This window comes from Parus major, chromosome 2, assembly GCF_001522545.3.
Source record: "Parus major isolate Abel chromosome 2, Parus_major1.1, whole genome shotgun sequence".
NCBI classification, from domain to species: Eukaryota; Metazoa; Chordata; class Aves; order Passeriformes; family Paridae; genus Parus; species Parus major.
In genome coordinates this window covers 63,203,703-63,224,011 of record NC_031769.1, presented here as the reverse complement: position 1 = coordinate 63,224,011, position 20,309 = coordinate 63,203,703, and the positions used below count along the sequence as shown (strand labels likewise).

General features: G+C 39.8%; 1 protein-coding gene across 7 annotated transcripts in view; it reads left to right on the top strand.

Moving 5' to 3' along the window:
- The window catches only part of HIVEP1 (HIVEP zinc finger 1), a 127,773-nt gene that overhangs the window by 40,939 nt on the left and 66,525 nt on the right, over positions 1-20,309 (top strand). The window contains exon 1 of one of the 7 annotated variants that reach the window (XM_015617668.3): positions 14-652. The exons of the other annotated variants lie outside the window; for them this stretch is intronic. Within the exon in view, the coding sequence (XP_015473154.1) occupies positions 622-652 (31 nt within the window). The 5' untranslated portion in view covers positions 14-621. Of the gene's footprint in view, positions 1-13; positions 653-20,309 lie in introns of those variants that run through there. 7 annotated transcript variants of the gene reach the window in all.

Genomic DNA, 20,309 nt, shown 5'->3' with positions numbered 1-20,309 from the left:
GGGCTGCCGCTGCTGCGCCTCTTGCGTAAGCGGGGCCCCGCCGCCCGCTGGTGCCGTTGCCATGGCGAGATAGCGGGGGAGGATCCCTGGGATCCGTAAACCGGGGGAGAGGGACAGATTACGTCTTAACCCGTCACTCCGCGGCGCCTAACGTGATGTGGCAGGGTCGCCCAGGTGTCCCGGGGGGGGTGACCCGGCGGGCAGCTCCGGGCTGTTGCAGGCATCGTTTTAAATAAAATAAAGCTGGGAGGGAGGCGGGAGGGGGTGGCTCTCGGGGTTAGAGGATTAGATGCGTTCGCATGGGGGCCAGGATGAGAAAAATACCGCAAGGCTTGAGGGAGGTTGGTTTGAGGAATTGCCCTCGATGGAAACGGGAGGCATCCTTCTTTATGAACATTCCTAGTGCCTGCTGAGAGCCGCCTGACAGGTGCTGGAAGGGGGTTCTTTTAATCTTCATCTGCGTATTTTATTACCGCCTTTAGTTGTCAGCGTTTTAATCGTAAAATGTGCACATAAACACACCCTGAGAATCTCTTAAGCAGTGAGTCCAAGTACCATCCCTATGCTGATTCCGAGCCTAGATCAAATCATTGACAGATGTCTTTTACATGAAGGGAAGGAATGACGGGAGAAGGCATCAGTGTCTGCTTGGGTAAGTTTCCTTTCTGTTGTCTTTAATCATTATTAGTATTTTACACCGTCTCTTCCTCAGTGTCAGAATGGGAGCAGTCAACTCTAGTGGGGTCTTCTTGTGCTTTTGATCTTCTTGCTGCTCTTTGCCTGCTAGAATTCCTAGAAGCAGGTGAGAATTTGTTGAACCCTTTTGCTGTAGTCTCTTCTTTGTTGCTGCAAGGATGTCATTAGTTCAGGCAAAAACTTCATAAATTCTGATGTGTGAATTTAAGTTTGGAAAAGATGATGTCTGGTCCAGAATTGAGTATGAAAAATACTGGTCTCCAAATTTACTGTGTTGAAAACATGTTTCTTAAGAGAGCAGCCCCTACCTGTGTTAATAATAATATTCATTGCCAGAAAACAGATGTGTGTGGGGAAAAAGTCTTAAGTGAATTAAACATTCCTAAATAGTTTTAGAGCAGTGGGGTAAGAAATGTAAGCGAGAATACTACTGGGAAATGAGCTTGCGTTACACCCACAGAGCATATACTGTACATTAGTTATAACCCTGTTGTTTTTGTTGCCTGCAATTAATTGAGTAATTTCTTCCATGACTGAAACTGCAGGTTAAGCATGTTTGCTTTGAAAGCCAGTCTTCTGAATTGAGATGGCTTTTGCACTTACCATATATTAACAAGCTCTCGCAAAGTACATTTTGTGCACCATGGTTCTGAATTCCTGAAAGGTGTCAGTGGGGGTTAATTCACTGTTACATAAACAGCCAATAACAGCTTCCGACTGTACTGGAATTGCTTTAAAATAGTTATTAGTTTCAAGGCCATTATAGAGGAAAAGGCATTGCACTTTTGCAGATATTATTTCTATGAAAAAACCAGAAATGGACTATGAGAACTCTCAAGTGTTGAAGTGAGGACACTGCTGTATAAATAGGCAAAGCTATAGCGTAGCTTTACCACTGGGTTTTACAACTCTGACAAGGCCTTTATTTCCCAGTTTTACTTGGAAACCAACAAAATCTCAACTAAACCAGTTTTCCAGAAGTTGAGCATTTATTGTATGAAGACACTTGAGTAGGGCATCACTGCTTTAGTTAGCAAAGCCTGCCTGCTACCTGTGTGCACACATGCCGATATTCTAAATAAGTAGAAGTCAGAGCTTCCATCTCAAAAAGCCAAACCTTAGAGCTGTACTGAACTGTGGGAGCACAGGGGCAGCATGGGGAGCCAGAAGCTGGGATTTACTGCAGCAGGGTTATGCAGCAGTTCAGCCTGCTCCAGGTGGTGCAGGAGCTGAGAATCAGTTTCTGAGCTCCCTGGCTAGGAAGCAGGCATGCCTGGAGGGTGGAAGATACGCCTGCAGCCATTTCTGGAGCCTTCTGGTTTTGAAACTTCCCATGGGGAATTTGCTAGATAGTTTTGCTGCTGGGGTGTTTATTTGGCAAAGAAGGCCTGGTACCTGTTGAAGCAACCTGCAAAATTGGCTCTGTGCTCTCTGGGCATGAACAATTGTTGTTTGCTCAGAGAACTGAAGTGTTAGGGTATGACAACTTTGCTTGTACTTAAACATCTTCGGTTGCCCCCAAACCAGCTTACACCTTGACTTTTCAGGATATGGGAAAAAAAAATCTTCTTCTGTTGCATTTCTAGAAGTAAAAGAGTACAGGAAGGGGTTTTATGCATAGTTCAGCTGTTTTTTGCATATGACTGTTCATATGACTATGAACTACTTTCTAAGAGATAGAATATAACTTCATGTTTAAAATAACTTCATGTTTTGGTTGTTTCAGCTGTAAGGTTTGACTCCTGTTTATTTTAAATGCAGTGTTGTTCTGCATCACCAGCAGTTATTTATTTAGTTGTCTGAGGGAAACACATGACTTGGCATTAGCCTTTCTTTTCCTCCCATCTCCCCTGACCCCAAAGTAGTTCAGCCTGAAATTGGTAAGTTAATTGCAGTTACCTTGGCAAAATTAAAAATAAAGATGGATGAAGCCTGGCCATAAAATTATTTTTGATAGGTTGGGCAAATGCAGCTGAGAGCATTAATTGCTGCTGCTTTCACTGCTACCTTTGACAGTGTAGGATTTCAGTAAGTAATTCCTCTTTGAAGGAAGTGAGATGTGCTATGTCATCAGTTTCACTTCTGAAGCTTTTCTGAAATTCCCTGGATTTATGACTTGTGTTGATCAGTGTTGTGTAGGTAAGTCAGGTATTTTCGCTTCTCTGACATGGAACTAGTCCATCTCTGTATCTTAATTTTGGTATATGTGTGCTTGTCACAGGGAGTTACATGTTTGTGCATTGTTTAAAAATGGCAAACCCTTACTATGTTTTAATGGAATTAATGACATTTTAAATTAAGAAGAATTTTTGCTTGTTTGTCTGTTATGAACCATGATTTGATTACAAACCCCAGCAGTGCTGATGGCCCTGGTGATGATAGATGACAGGACACAGCACATACTAGAGGATCAGCTGTTCATGTTGCTTCACCCACTCCTGCTTATGTTGTGAAAAGATATTTAGGAGATGCCTATAGCTCAACCGTGGAATTTATTTAGAGGACATTTCAGAAGAACACCAAGCATAAATCTTCCTATATTTGCAAGGTTTTTTTGTGATATTAAATCTGGTGGCTTTTGTAGTATGTTTTAGCAAAAGTGAGCCTAAACATTTTCAAGTTGTCTTTTGTCCAGAAAATGGGCAGCACAGTGAGATTGAGAAACAGGAATAAGGCTTTTGAATCTTAATGAAGCTAGCTCAGCCCGAGATGAAGTATCAGGTGGGAGGCAGAGCTGTCTTTAAAGAACCACGTGGGTTTCTTTTGATGTGGTCTTAGTGTCCATTTGAGACCCTCTACAGGGTTTTGGTCTTGTTTGGGTTTTGTATATTATAAAGTGTATGGCTGTAAACCACTTCACGCTGAATGCAGTATTCCTTCTGGTGGAACATCCGTGCTTTATTATATGTCTTTATCATCACTGAAAGATAAGTATCAGGGCTTTATGACTTAATAATAAGTTTTATCTTTAAAGATCGTTTTCTGAAAGATTGAAATGGGTTGTTACCTCACCTAGGAGTTATGATTGTCGGGAGCACCTGAGAGTTGAGTTAGATGAATGCTGTTTTAATTGGCAGGAGATTACCAGTTTCTGTGGGAAAATGAATTAGTTAAAACCCATCACAACGACCTTTTGAAAATTCTCAACTGTATTATGAAGATTGTTGATTTTGAAATTAATTACTCCAAGCTGGAAGAAGACGCTACTTTCTAAGTACCCCAATTTTGCATTGTCTCTACAATAATTGGTTTACACTGTACTTAGGAGACACAAAAGCCAGTTGTGTTTTTGCAAAAGGGTTTTAGCAGTAGCTTTGTGTGGGCCCATTTTGATACAATCTAATAGGGTCTGATTTTCAGAAGACCAGGCTGGTTTCATGCTGGTAAGAGAACTGTGGTTTGGCACTTTGACTCATTAGCTGTTTTGGAAGTCTCTGGTCTCACTAGTTAGTATTACCTGTCAGAATGTGTAAGGGCAGGAGGAGTTTGTGGCCACCCTTGGATACAGTAATAATATATGATGAGACACTGGCACAGGTTGCCTGGAGAAGCCGTGGATGCCCCATCTCTAGAAGTGCTCAAGGCCAGGTTGGATGAGGCTTTGAGCAGCCTGGTCTAGTGGAAGGTGTCCCTGCCCATGGCAGGGGCATTGGAATGAGACGATTGGAACATGATTCTATAAAATAGCAAAAAAAGCTGCCTTTAAACTTTTGTGTGTCATTGGAAAGGGCATTAGTAAATGAGAAGATGTGCTCAGGAGGGCAGGCAAGGGGTTAACTCTAGAGTATCTCTATGTAAGTCATTTGCAATTAAGTGTCTAAATATCTCTGTAAGACTTCATGTGTACAGTCACTGTGTTCCTTAGGAATATAATTATCTTCCCAATGAATTCTTGGAGCATGTAAATGTTGTTTTATGGACTGGAGATATAAAGTACACAGGAAGGTTGTGTTGGGCGTTGGTACCAAATTAACATCTCCCATGTCAAGTTCCTAAACTCAGAGACCAGACTTTCCCTCACTAAGAAATTCTCTCACCTCTCCATCATCATCCCACACGTTCTCTTCTGCCTTCCCATCACTGAGCTATGTGGTAAAAAACAAGAATCCCCTTCCCTTTTCCCTCTTGCCTTAAAAGAGGGAATTTTGAGCTTCTGGTAGGTGACTTGCTGCCTGCTGCTTTTACTGCTCTGTGCCTGGACATTTTCCAGGGCAGTCAGTCCTCACTTTCATCTACGCCCTGGGATTCCACAGGTGCGGTGGAGAAGTGAACCTTTGTGTGTGATTTGGCTGGTTTGCAGTCTCTTGCCACAGGGGAATGGAAGTAATAACAAGGGAGTTCCCACATAGAGGTGGATGTTGTGGGGTTGTGCCAGGAAGTTTTGGTTTCCTAATAAAATTGAAAGATGAATTTCTGCTTCTCTTAAAATCCTTGGGAACTTGATAGTCAGCCTGAGCACTGTCTGAATTTTGGTGAAGAGTCAAAAGCTCACCTGAGACTGGAGCATGGGGTTGGGGAAGACATTTCAGCTCCATCTAACTTTTTCCATGAGATATTCACCTGTGTGCGCCTGCACGCTGCCGCAAGGGACAAGTGGATAGATAACAAAGTAAAAGCCCTGCATTTTGACGTCCATAAATGTTACTTAACAATGGCTATGATGTTCATAGGTTCATAGGACAATGTTGAAATTTAGAAGTGTGACTTTGTTTTACTTTGTAACTTGTATTTACTGGAAGAAAACCAACAAAAACTAAAATGCTAGAAAACTCAAAACTTGTCATATTTCTATAGCTTTCCTGAAATTATGTGCATTAAATGAGGGATTCATTGTTATAAATTTTAAAGACTTTGTACTGAATTTGCATTTTCAAAGTCTGCATGGCTTCTAGTTTAAATTAATAAAAAAAGAAAGTTTAGGACAAATGTTTTTTGAGTCTTTTTGTTGTATTCTTTTTTAGGAAAGATGAACTGTTCATTCCAGAAAATATTTGGTAGTGTAAAATTTACTGAAGCTCATCTTTTCCACAAATACCTTAGATTTTAGTGGTGAATTTTGTGTAAGATTTTTTTTTTTTTAATTGGTCAGATTCTCTCTGGCAGCATCTTTTTGTCATCTCCATGGGAGCTTACAGTTTTAGGAAAAGATAAGTGTCAGCCACCATACACTGTAGCCAAACAATGTGTCCTTTGGTAATATTAGAAGGGGAGAAATGGCCAGTACATCATTAAAGAAAATTGAATTTAGTATTTCAAAATGCTGGAATATCTTAATAAGAGTCCCAGTGTTGACTCTGAATTTAAGAAGTCTCCATGTGCCTTAACAGTGCATTTCCCAACCACAATGTGTTTCAATTTATTTTGCTCTGATTTTATGGATGTACATTACTTGTTTTGGGGATAAATGTCAGGGTGATTTGCCATATAATGCATTTTAGTCTCCAGTTGGCATTTATTGCCAACCTGTTTTCTTAAAACCTAGTTTTTATAGGGGGAATTTTAGATGAGAGCGTATGGATTGATATGTTTGATCTTGCTTCTTTTTATGCAGGATTTGCAATATAATACTTAAAGCCCCTTTGCTAATACAGCACAGAGTTTCTTATTTGCCTGTACAAGGTATTCCCAATATTTGTTTGCTAGTGTGGTTTAGTGCAGCCTTCAGGTTTTCCTTGGCAGTATGCCTTGAGGAAGCTTTACTGTTGCATTGTTTGTTTTCAAATTTTACTTCTTAAATACAAATTAGATGTGATAGAAAGCAAAAAATTTGTAAATTAACATGGCCAGCCACCTCAAATCTGAGCTAGAAATGAAATATTACAAATAAAATTTTGGTTTGCTCTAAGTCTTGTTAAACTGTATGAGACAGAAGGCATCATTTCCTGCTATGTATCTTCAGCAATCAGCAGTGTTACAGCAGACTGATTGGTTATTTACTTTTTATTTTCTCTCCCATAGATCTAATGTCAACAGCATTCAAGCAGAGTGTAGCACGGTTATTTTTACTGTATCTTTATTGGTTGCATAGATTAAAACATGACCAGTTTTATGGAGGTTGCCTTTTTACATCCTGACAGCTTCATATTTGTCCTAGTCTCTATTAAAACATTTAATTTCTCTCAGACAGCTTAACCTTTTTCTCCTACTTCAAATAATGACAAGGACAAATATTTGTCAACGTCCTTTCAACTTGATGCATTCATGGCTTCGTCAGTACCTTGGGGGTCTAGAAAAATCTTTCTGACCCTTCCTGTAGCTGAGGTGGTGGCCAGATATGGGAATGCCCATCTCTGCTTTCATCTCTGCAGCAGTTCTGGTGATGATGTGCAGCTGCCCAGGCATCACCAGCAGCCCTGAGGACCACCTGGGGAGCTTGCCTGACTAAGGCACTCTCCCAAAAGCCCTGGGTCACTGTGGGAGCATGGCAAAAGAGCAGGCTGTAGGTTGGGTATGTTTCACATCTTCCTTTCTCCTAAGGTATTCTTCCAGGCCTCATGATCTGTCATCAGGTGTAACATAGCAATGAAGCAAGCAAATTCTACAGTACCTCCAAACCTGGTATAGTTGTGAAGTTCCACTGTTTTGCTTTGGATAAAATGATTAAAAATAATGTTTGGGGGAAACAATGAACGGACGCAGCGACTTTGTCAGGATGTGTAGGGCCTTGAGCAGAGATACAGGTTTTGGGGATCTATAATGCTTGTGAAATAGAAACAGTGTTTAAGAGTATGGATAAGTTAAACTTCTTGGGAGAAAGGGACTAAGTATTTTTTCCCTTTCATATGTGTTGGGCACACTGTTCACTAAATATGGTCCTAATCCTTCACTAGCAGACTTTGATATGAATACCAGTGATTTCCCTGTGTCTCCTTCAGACCTGTGCGATTAAAAACCTTACATGTGTGATTAAAATCTTACATCAGCATTGGAAGGATCTGGATTCCTTTATGCTTCCAGCTATTCAGGTTGTCAGTAAAAAAGGTCTATTTCTACCAACATGTGATCAGAGATTTCTGTCGCATTCTGTCTGGCACAGACCTAGTGATGATGGATGTGACTGGTACCTACACAGAATGTTCCTGCTGTGTCTTTTCCTGAATGTGTGCCCAAAGGGAAGCTTGCCATGGTTTTTGAATGGTCTTTAGCTGAAGACTTGTTCAGGAGGGAGAATGTATTTTAAAGAAACTGTGGTAGGTATGGATACTGGTAATAAGGCTCTTGTGGTCTATGCAGTGCTGCCTGACAGATCTATATTTGGTCTCACTGGTGGCCTTTCAAATGCAGAGTTAGATTTTCTACATGTTATTGCAGTGGAACAATTACAGGTATCTCCCTACAGAAGGCCTCATTGCCTTTTCCTGGGCAAATGCTCCCTTATTTGTTCATATCCTGCTCTTTCTCTTTCAAAATGAGTTGAAGTGTTTCATTTAGGAAGAACACAGTCAATTATTTTGTGCTGTGAGACAGCAGAAGGGGTGTTTGTTCCTGGTGGTGGGGCTTGCTGGTGTAGGTGTCTTCTGTGGTTTTGGAAGGAATGTTCAGCAGATACTTGATGACCTTCTGTAGGAGGAAAAAAGGTGCACAGGTGAAAATGGAGGAGGTTCTTGTGAATGTCGAGGTCTCTTACAAGTCTGGAGCTCAGCCTACGTTCCAGTACATAGGGAGAGAGTTGTGCTGCCAAGAAATTAATGTCTCTTTTACTGGGATACTAAGGGTCTCACTGTACCACATTCAGAGCGCTTCTGTGGCTTTGCTTACAGACCTGGATTTGAAAAAAACCAAAAATGTTACAGCTGGAAGGGAACTGATTTTTCTTAAAAAAAAAAAAAAAAGAAAAAAAAAGAGAGAGAGAGAAGCCTTGGAGTGCCTTGGGTGTGTTGGGTAATTGTGTACTCAAGAAACGCACTTACATAAGTGAAGACACTCCTGTAACCCTCGCCTGCCAGGAAGGCAGGCGCTGCAGAAAATCCACTCATCGCAGAGGAACTCCAGTCGGTGCAAAAGGGGAGGAGAACCTTTGTTCTTTGTGCTGTATTTATTCACAAAGAGAAGTTGTCTTTGGCATGTGTGCTTGGCACCAGAGGATTCCCGTTTTTTATCCTGCGGAGCTGCTTTTTCTTGTCGGTGTTGCGGGTAGGTTTCCTTTCCTAATGCGGAAGGGGAGAGGTGGGTATTTTCCATAGTTCATCACAAGGCTTTGCCCCCGCTGGTTGAAATAACCCAGCAAAGCACCTCTGGGAGACAGGGTGGGAGTCAAGCAAAATCCTGGGCAGCAGCTGTGGTGGATTCCATTCCAGCGCTGTTTGATGAGAGAGGGGAAAAATATGGGAGGATGTAGCGGTGGTATGCAACAGGGCACGGTGTTCAGGGTATCGGTCTGGGTTCCCTAGTTGAGTAAGGAGAGCCCACACAGATGGGGAGGGACTTTATACAAGGGCATTAGTGATAGGACAAGGGGCAATGAGTTTAAACTGAAAGAGAGTGGATTTAGGTCAGATACAAGGAAGAAATTCTTTACTGTGAGGGTGGTGAGACACGAACAGTTTACTCAGAGAGGTGTTAGATGCCCCATCCCTGGAAACAGTCAAGATCAAGTTGGATGGGGCTCTGAGCAAGTTGATCTGGTTGAGATGTCCCTGCTCATTGCAGGGGTTTGGATTAGATGACCTTTGAAGGTTCCTTCCAACTGAAACTATTTGATGATTCTGGCACATGCTCAGTAAATATGGTCCTAATCCTTCACTAGCAAACTGTGATATGAACAGCAGTAATTTCCAGATCTACCTCTCATGTTTAACAGTGTGCATTTAAGGGAGTTCTAAAACAGGGACACTTTCTGGGCAAAACTAGGCTATACTATATTTACCAAATAAGCACATTTTCCATTAATGTAGTTTATAAAACATACAAACAGGCCTTAGTGTTTGCTTACATTGCTTAGGGTACAAATGTCAAATTTAAATGCATGTGAAACTTTATTTCATATGTTTATTTCAAATGTAATTTGATTTTACTGTGAAAACATTTCAGGAGTTAAGTTTGAGATGTGTGACAGAACAGCAAAGATATTTAATACTTCGCTTAATTTAGAAAAATGACCTTTCGGAGAAAAAAACTGTGCTTGTCAAAAATATACTGATGAATTAATTTCTTGTGATGCCAGTGTGATAGTTGACTTTCAAGAGCAACCTTATAGATAATGAGTTTTATTTTTATCTTAGATCTGTCTGATTGTAGTGCCTCTCACAAATCAAGTCACTTTACTGACTCCTGTGGTTATAAATGCATAGCAAAATTTGGAAGCAAAAAGGAGGAACCAGAACCACCACCCCCCAAAAAAAAAACCCAACAAAAAAACAACAAAAAAAACCAAAACCAAGAAACCCCCAAAAAAACAACGCCCACAAAATTAAACTAAAACAGAGCAATGTAAATCTGAGTGACCAGTGTGGATGGCTACTTGGGATTTTAAATGACATTGCAGTTTTAAGATAAGTAACCCCTTTCACCACCTCCCCACTCCCCATCCATAAACCACCCTTGCAATACTATCTAAAGATACCAATGTCCCTAATGGAAATGTGATGGCAACGCTGTCTTAGAAAATTCTTTGTTTCCAGAGACTATGTGAATGACTTTTATTTTGTAAAAATCTGCAAGGAAATTGAAAGCAATTTTAGTACTTCTTGTAGGTTTCTGACTGCTTAAATTGATTTATGTTTAGAACCTAATCTTGCTCACTTTGACAAAGCTGGCAGCTTCAGTGGGTTTATTTGTGCAGATCGAGTGAGAAAGATTCAGCTTTTGATATAAATACTTTAGCTTTCTGGTTTCTGAGAACTATTTTCTTACAGTTAATTATGCATTCTTAAAAATGTGTACATTCATAGGCATATGTAGAGGGAGAGATGGCAGATTAGTTTGCAAAATATTGAGCTTTGTTTTGCCTATCAATGTTTTTCATTTTAGTCAGAACAATCTCCAAAATGTTAAGACAGATCAAGACTTAGAAGTCATGTCACATATATTGTCACATGTAGCATTGTAAACTGTAAACTGTAAAAGCATAGCTATTACTGGAACACCAGTATGTTTCAAATATTGTTTTAAAAGTTTTTGCTGGGTTGGTTCAAAGTGGTCCTTTGAGGTTCATTTGGGGAGGGACAGATGTCAAAATAGGAGGCTTGTGTTCCTGTGGGCCATGGGCGGCTGTCAGGTGGAGGGGAGAGTGCGGGAGATGACTCAGCATGGATGGGCTTGGGAACGGGTTTGTGAAAGCTAAAATATTGCAAAACAAAAATCCTTTTCCATGCTTGAATTATGTTAATTGAGATGGTTTGAAATAAAGTGGTGCCAACTTGAAACAGCTTGCAAGTTTAAAAGTTTGCATTGTTTAAAGGACATACAGAAGGGTCAGTGATCAGATGTGCTTCTTACTAGAAGTGAAGTATTTGTATCAGCAAACAAGAGAATGTGGATTCATCAGTCTAAAAGTTTGCAGTTTGGGTGAGATGCAACCATAAAAATGCATGATAAAACCACATGGGTTTGCCTTAATCACTAAAGTTTAGCAGTATTTTAATTTTCTTGTGTATAGATGTCATCTTAGGTATTTGGGTTGAGTATCAAGTTTGCTGAAAAATACCTTTAGCTGCAAGCTGCTGTTGAAAGTAGAAATGCTCCTCTTGCTGTTTGATCACTGTGGTTATGATGAGCTGGTGAGCAGCAGTCACTGTCGTGTTTTGGTGGTTACACTGAGGTCACTCCCAGCTAGGCTTGGCTGAGCATTTTTGGTAATGTTGTAAGTATACTCCAGCTTTGCAGTGGCAAACTTACTGTACTTCTCTGGTGATCTCCTTTTGGGTGGTAGTTTCTTAGAATAGCTTTAGTTATTGTTGGAACAGTGGCAAGTTTAAAGGGTATTGCATGCATGTAATGGTATTTCATCTCAAGCAAAACAAAGGATGTCAGTTTCTAAAGCAACCAGAATTATTTTTAACTCTTTCCTCAGTTCTTTAAAACAAATTCAGAGTGATTCATCAGGATCCTGTCTCAGAGTGGTTCCTGCAAAGTGTTTTTGAGGGAGAATAACAAGGAGTCCAGTGGATAATTTTACAAGAACCAGCTGTGGACCATGGTATTTTGTTTTGTGATTTTTTAGTCTTTAGGCAGTGCAATTAGAAGCTGGGTGGTGTTCTGAAAGTCTCATTTGATCTTCATTGGGAGTGTTATCTGTTTGTCCTTACCTAGGGTGTGTTCTTCTTAGTAATGAAAGTGCTGAGATTTCCCAGCGTACAGATTCAGTATTCCAGGACAAAAGCCCAGGAACATCTCATTGTGTTTAAAAGTGTTTCTCAAATGGAACTGATCAATGAATTCATTTGCAGTGGGAAAGCTAAATCTCAAACACATATTTTAAACATCTGCCTGAAAGCAGGGAGGAAATGGGAGCTAAGATAAATTGATAACACAAGATGGGTAAGAAGTTCAACTCCTAAGACCTACAGCTTGGCATAAGAAGAGTAACAAAGCTTCAGTTTGGTCTTCTATTTCACTAATGCTCAGTTTGACCTTCCCTGGATCATTTAATATACCCTTACTTCAAATATTCCTCACCTCTCTATAAATTACAGTGCTGTAAACTTTTAGACTCTTGTCACTGGGAAACATCTGCAGGTTTGTAAGTATTTGTGTTGCTCTTTGAACTTTTTTTATTTCTGATATAGTTGTATTGTCTGTATTTTTCCTGAAGCAGCCTAATATTTTATCTGCAAAGACTGATCCTTCCTACAAAGAATTTAAAAAAATAAACCAGCAAAGTGCTCAGGAATGAACTTTTTTGTGTTATGTGGTTATTTTCAGAGAGTCATCAAGACCTGCAGGTCAGTTCTTCAGCACCACAGACCAAAAGGTCATAAATTGAATGTTAGGAGTAGTAGACCAAAAGGTCATAAATTGAATGTTAGGAGTAGTTTAAAAACATACAGGGATTTGACCTATTTCTTTCTTTATGTATTTCAGTGCTTTGTTTGTGGTTTTTTACCTTAGCATTCTTGTTGTAATAGAGGATTCCAGGTACAAACACTTTCCCATAGTCCAGAATTTAGGCAGCTAATGTGCTGGTTGGGCTGCATTGCTCCAGCTGTCCTGTAAAGAGGTGACTCGCAAGGTGCCATATGACAGCCTGTAGTTCAGCTGGGAATTAAGCCAGGAAATTAAACTGTTTGCATGCTCAGAACTATATCCTGGTAGTAATTTTAAAACCCTGTCTGTTTGCCCATATTCAAATCCTAATTTTTCAAGGGGTATTTAATGAGTGCCACTGGGGTTTGTCCCTGCTAAATTTGGAGTGATAATTTCCAAATCTTTGTTTACTGTAACGCTTTCCAATCTTTTGTTTACTGTAGCGAGATGATGAAATTTGAGCCACCAAAGTTTTGAAGATCTACTAGGAGTGTAAAAATTTTATCCTATTTCATAATTGGTAATTAAGGTCAGATTCTATTACTGAATCTGGTTTGAGTTGTTAATGAATACTGGTTGACTATTTGATTTGAATAAAGGATAATTTCTGGAAGTTCTTAAAAATAAAATTGTCTAATATGGTTGGAAGTAATTACTAAAATGGTTAAATGAGAACTGAAGTATTTAAACACCTGAACCATAAACTTGATATGAACGGAAAGGGTGTGGGGTGTGTTGTTGACTCTGGGATGTGGTCGGCTAATTTATTCTTTTATTTCTTTCTCTGAAACTATTCTGTGCTTAAGATTTATTCTACAGTATGAAACCAAAAGCCAAATACTTGACAATGTATAAGAAGTTGGTTAGTCTTGTCTCAGGATTAACCTGAGATTATTCAGTTTGTATTTATGAATAGTAGCTACAGAAAATAAGCTGTACAGAAAGACTGCCAAAGATATGAAAGCATCAGGTCATTTGCTGTATTTATTTTAATTAAATTTAGTCACTGATAAAATATTGTCCAGTGTTTTGTTAAAGGGAAAATAAATGGGAATTCATGAGTTCAGTATTTTCCTCCTTGCCTTTATTTCTCTTAAGTAGATTCCTAAACATATGAACTGATCTATCATCTTCTCAGGAAACAGGAAGTGAAAGAAGAAAATCATTTCAGTGCATCATTTCTACAGTGTAGCCACTTTTTATATGCCTTGTATTGTACTTCATAATTATTTTTTTTTCCCTGTACTGTCTTTTTTGCTGTCTTGTTCTGCTGTGTCCTTTCCTTCTCTCATCAGTTTCCACACAGAGTAAACTATTTCTGTTTTTGAGAACCATAAAGAAAGAGAGGAAAATGAGGTCTCCCTGAAGTCAGAGCCATCAGGAGCCTTTGACCTGCTGCAGTTCACATGGGTAATAACAGATCTGTGCGTTTGGTGAATGCCCATGACTCAGGGCCCTAAATATCAGCACCAGGTGAATCTGGTGGTAGTTGATGGGAGGAACTTGATCTTCCTGATATGATTCAAACTGAGGAGGGGTTGGCAAGAGAAAAAAACTGAGAGAGCCTGAGGAGCCTTTCTTCTGTTTCTTCTGGGCTAGAAATTCCAGTCATTCCAGCAGTTTTGTGTGATGGTTTGTAGCAATGAACAAAGTGAATTTGGAGATGATATAAGTGGAGAAGAGTAAGTCTTGGGAAGCAACATTTGTTCTTGGGAAGGCTATCTCTATGGTTTCTTACCTTAGTGGAAATGTTCAAGGTGTAAGCTTTAGTGAGAAGTTGGCCAAGCCTTTTCCCTCTACACAACTCCAGGTGCTCAGGCCTGGGAAGCTCGGTGGTTTTACTAGTCACTGTGAACCTCCTCAGAGAAGAGAAATCAGAGAGCAAGAGAGGTCATCCAGTTGGCCTTGTTCTCTGTCCTCCTTCCCTTCTTTGGCATGTGAAGTTTCCAGTGTTACTTTTCTTCCTATTAACTGTGCACAATTTTTGTCTCAGTTAGCCTTTCTCTGCAAGGAAATGTGGAAACTTCAAGCAGGAATTTATTTTAGCTGAGCTGCTGAAAAAAGAGAGAAATATTTCTGTAAATAGGTGCGACATTTAAAACTGAAATAAACAGATTTGGGTTTATATAGTGGTAGGGAGGACATGCCCTTCAAAATTTGAATAGTTCAGGAAATTTGGGGCTGTTTCTTAAATCATTAATTTTAGTGCTAGCAAGAAAATGTCTGAACAAACTTACTAAAAACAAAAGCAAAAAGCAGTTTCAGGACATTCTACTGGGTTTTCATTTTCATTGTTTTAGTCAAGTGTCACATTCTGATAATCTCTTCTCCCACCCACCATATTTTCCAGAAGTCATTGTTCCAACAAAACACAAAAATCTTACTGTAAATTACTTAATAGAGTTGGATGTAATTCTTTCTACTCTGTTATGGCAGGGGGCTGACTAATGTAAAATCTATATATTCAAGGCCAAAAAGAAAAATTTCCTTGAGGGCTTGAAATCCTTGGATGCTCACTTTGGCACATGGTTGTTGAAGTAAGCTCCCTCCCGTTGAATTGTTCATTTCCAAATTTAGCATCAGAATGGTGTGTGCAGCAGCTTGCTGTGGCTTTCCTCCCCCATGTTCCTCACCGCCCCCTCATCTTCAATCAGACAGCACAAAATTGAGCGTGAATTCTAAATAAAACGGAAAAAAACACTTGGGTGATGTTCACATTGCAGAGTGCCATCATTCTGTAGGTGTTTAAGATGTAGCTCATTAATTATCTTCCTAAGCTTGCAAGTACAGAAGGAAAATTTCACCACTGAGGCTGGAAAATGAAGGGAAGAAGGCTGGATTTTGGAGTGGATTTTACTGGTTGGATTTTTTTTTTTTTTTAAAGAATTCATAGTAGTTTGCTGTTCCATAGCAATAGGAGCTGTACTACTTATGGGATGAGATGAATGTGAATCGATCTATAAAATTGTTCATCTTTCAAAACACTTCATAGCATATTAATAATACACTTAACTATCTGCATACTGCCAAATTTGTTTTCTATTCTATATTTACTGAACAAAACCTTCTCAGCTGCTTGTAATAACTAGGGTTTTTTTGTATAAAAGTCAATGAGCTAAATTTGCAGTGTTAATGTTCTGGGATATATTTTATTCAAGAGCAGATTTCTTATCCAAAGGTATCTTGGAGATAATCAAAAAAAGAATGCCAGATACTCCAGCCTCTTTTATTTCTGGGGAGAGAATGTATTATCTTTTGGGGTGGGGAGAGAAACAACATTTCAGGGCTTTTGCTTCAGATTTGATGCTCATTACCATCTAGGGCAAATATTTTAAAAACTCCCAGCCCTCCTCAAAGAGAGAGAAATAAAAACAGTTTTGGTTGGGACTCTGCTTTGGAGGATTGATTAAAGATTTCACTATTCTATATCCTTTCTGTATAAATTCAGTTCTTCGTCTCTGCTCTTTTTTACTGGATTTGTATGATCAGAGCAATTTTGACTTCTTGCAGTGGTCAGGGACAAGGTCCAGCCTACCCTCTTGGCTCCAGCTGAAGCAGGCACAGAGGAGGAAAGAGACAGACCTGGATGTTCTGGAGACAGGTTTTAACCAGTACTTTGGGACCAGCACAATCCTGCTCCAAACAGAAATCTTCTTGGAGAAGAGAAGCAGGGGGGAGCTTGAAAATGCCTTGTGTGGTTTGTAGGGTAACCAGGTTGGTGCTTAAAGCCAAGCACAGCCTCAGCAGGCTGGTGTATGGTTGTGACCAGAAATTATCTCTTCATAGAAATGTGAACTGTCCTTTCAGTACCAAACATCTCCCTTGCATGCCTGATTTCCTCACTGAAAGCCTACTTACTGGTCCCCTCCTTCCCCAAGTCATTTCTTGGGGTGTGTCTGGGAAAACTTGGATGATGTAGGGTAATCCACCACACAACTAACTTGCTCTGCTTAGGGTCTGTCTAAACCCAGGTAGGGCATGATTAGTTTCAGGAGAGATGGTTTATCCTCACTCCTGCGGTCTTTGTCGGGAATACCACATGGGTTGGAAAAGACAGGTGCTCACTGGGATATTCTAGACCTAGTTTTTGACTCAGGTCTTGAAGGAAGTTGGGAGCAGATGGAGGAAAACAGTGAAATGAGGTATTGGCTTCATATATGTATTTATCACCACCAATTTATAATTTGCCCATAGAAAAGAACATGAACTCCGTAGAGCAGTTTGGTTTGTAAGCCTCTTAAAGTGGCTAAGCTCCTGTTCGTGGCTGCAACAAACTGTTAACATGAAAAATGTCATATCTTTGTGCCTTTGCTGAAGTTTTGTGTTTCAGGTACACCTAGTTCTACATCAGCTTGTATTGACTAGCTTTTCAAAGGTGTTTTTCATTTTATGAATCCAATGTTTTTTCACTTTAAAGCTGCAGCTAGTAACATTTAATTTGGCATGTAAAAGGGCAAAAATTGAAAATTACTATGGAAAAATAAGCTTACAAAGTCTATAGAGCAGGGTCTAGTATAGCAAGTGAATTGTGGATTTTTAGGTTTTTTTTGTTTTTAACACTAAGACTTATTCATGTCGTTATGACAGTTCATATGTTAGACTGACATTAAGACTAAGTTCTTGGAAAAAACAGGTAAGCAAAACATGAGTTGCCTTAGTCAAGTTAATGAAAAACTGTGACTTTGCGTTTAATGTTTAATCATGCTGTAAGAGTGATTTTGAATTTGAAGGTATGATTTTGCAGCCCTGTTGGAAGGGGATTTACTGAACAGCATAAAAAGGCAGCTGTCCTTCAGTGTGGAAAAGCCCCAGGCTGTGTGTTAGAGTTGGTCCAGTTAGTGTGGTATTACATGAAGATGCTCCAGCACAGGCGGGAGCTGGTGAGGGAGCAGTGGGCAGGGTGGCTCGAGGTGGTGACCCAGAGGTACTTTGTACTTTGGGCTGTACACGGTGAAGGGGTGACAGTGTTTGGGCTGGATTTTAAAGACAGGCTGGAAATAAGGCAGGGTTTTAAAGAAGAGACAGTATCAAGTGTACTCCCCCATCATACCCCAACAGAAAAATCCCTTATGTGTAAATTAACTGAGGCTGATATTTACACATTTTGCAGTCAATACCTGCTCCTTAGCAGACAAACATTGCCTGCTGTTTTACAGTTAATAGAAATGTGCCACTGTCAATTCCTGTTCGCCTGAGTGATCCGGAAAAAGAGCAGGAATAGAGAAGTGACAGTGTTGCTGATTTGATGGAAGTTATCAAGGGAGGTGAAGATGAAGATGCAAATGAAATTGCAAAGGATTTCAAAATGACATTAGGTTGCTGTGCAACCAAATTGCAAAAATGACAAATGAAATTCAGTGCAGATAAATGTGAAGTGATGTCCACAGGAAAATTATTCAAACTTTTCATTTAAATTGAGTTGCTTGTTAACATTTGGACATGAGATCTGGGGGTCATGTATTTGTGTGGCAAAGTCAACTGTATACTCTCCACTGTCAAAAAGCAAATAAAGCATTAGGAATATTTATGGTAGTAGTACAGAAAAACATATCTGTCATGGTAGCATCTGTGTTGTGCCTTCATCTCTAACAGTGGGATCGATTCTGATGTCTTCCTTCTAATTGTCTTTCCCTTCTTCACTTTCACCCCCAAAGAGGATAAAATAAAAATAAGATAAAACTGCAAAAGCTGCAGAGGTCTTATGTCTGTTGAACAGCTTTTGTGTAAGAAATGACTTAAGTAAGATGAGGCCGTTTGGAGTTTGAAGAAAGACGTGAAAAGCTTACATGGATTCAGTATGAAAAGCTGCCATGGATTCAAATGATACTTGGAGAAACTAATGTAGGAATAATCTGTGAGACCCGTGAAGTTCAAGGACAGCTCCTGGGACTCACTTGGTAGCTGCCTGGTTTCAGAATCTGCAACTTACTCTTCTGATTTTCCCTCAACTTATGTTGTCAGTCGCTGTTGGAGGCAAGATGTTGGGCTGGACTTTTGGGCTTGACTTGTGGGCTGTTGATTGATTTGTTTTGGTTTTTTGTTAGTCATCAAAAACTTCCTTTTTTCTTAGCACTACCATTTATTGTTCATCTTAATATCAGGTAATTATAAGAACTTCAGTATTCAAGGTCCTACTAAAGATCTCATATTTAAAACTATTTCTACAGACACTTTAGAATCTCAGTAAAGAGATAGTTTCTAGGGTATATGCTAAGCTGAAGAAAATTAATCTCTGCTTTAACAGGGTTGCTGGTGCTGTAGGTTCCTCATGCTGAATACATCTATTTACCTGATGTCTGCCTTGTAAATTCAGTAGTGTTTGAGGAAGTCAAGAAATAGAAGAAGAAATTACAGAGAAGTTTGACCCCTCAGAGAACTTGCAGAGAGCCTCTACACTGTTGTCTCAGGTGATGAAACACCAACTCTTGGTGCTGTTCTACCTGCTGAACCAGTTTTGTGCCTTTTTGTGTTGGGCAAGCCCTCCCTCACCAGCCATGCAGCTGAGAACAAGTGCTTTTGGAGTACCAGAAGGATGCATGGAAACCTTTTCCCCGGTTTGGCTGGGGAGTGGCTGGCTCCACTATTTGGTTCTTTGGTTTAGGATATGTATTTGAGAAAATATAGAATTCAACTAAATCTTTTGGGGTCCACAAATTATTATTTTGACATGTTTCCAGCTGTCAGCTTGGTTTGTTGCTTTTTTTAAAATGGTTTCAGTTATTTCACTGGCATTTATTTAATTTCTGTGTCAGACTTAAATTATATATATATATATATATATATATATATATATACACATATATATAAAAAATATAATTGAAAACCACACCTTTTTCCAATCTGGGGACAACAGATCATAGGCCAGTAAGCCTGCCAAGGGAGGGAACGTGTCTTGGTGCAGAAGGTACAAAGATGCTCCTAGCTGCAGCTTGAAGAAGGTGGTGAACTAGAGCAACTCATGGCTTTAAAATATTAAGTTCTAACACATCAGTGTCTGGGTTAGGTATAGAAAAAACACCCAGAAAGCCAAAACCGAGCCTGGAAACAGTGAATACCCTAGAGGTAGTTAAGTAATTATTATGCAGATTTTAGTGATAATAATCACTGTCCTAGGTAGGCAGCTGAAATTTGGCAGCGGGGCAGAACAATGCCGTAGGATCAGCATAGCGATGGGGTAATTATTGTGCTAGATGGCTAATTAGGAGCGATGCAAATGGAATGCAATCAGTACTTGTGTTTGTTATTCGGTACCGGAGGGAGACAATGTGTAAAGGAATTATCTCTGGCGACTCAGCGGGGTGCTCTCAGAAGCACACACAGGATGCAGGATCACCTGTCTTTGTGGGGCAGGTGGAAAAGGAGCTAGCCCTGGCAAGTGCCACCATTGCGTGTTGGCTTACGAAGGGTGAGGAGGTGCCAGGCAGGAGGTGTTTCTGAAGATACTTCACCAACACTTCGGAAATTTTATGCTTGGCAGCTACTGTGCCTCTCTTCACAGGTGCCTCGCTGTTTGCTATATCCTTCTGTAAGGTGACAATCATCCAAAAACTCTCTTCCTCCCCACCCCCTCCTGTGCTCAGTTTTTAATGAGTTTAAAAGCCTCATAATAAAAATTCAAATCATGTAAACAAACAAACAAACTCAAGATT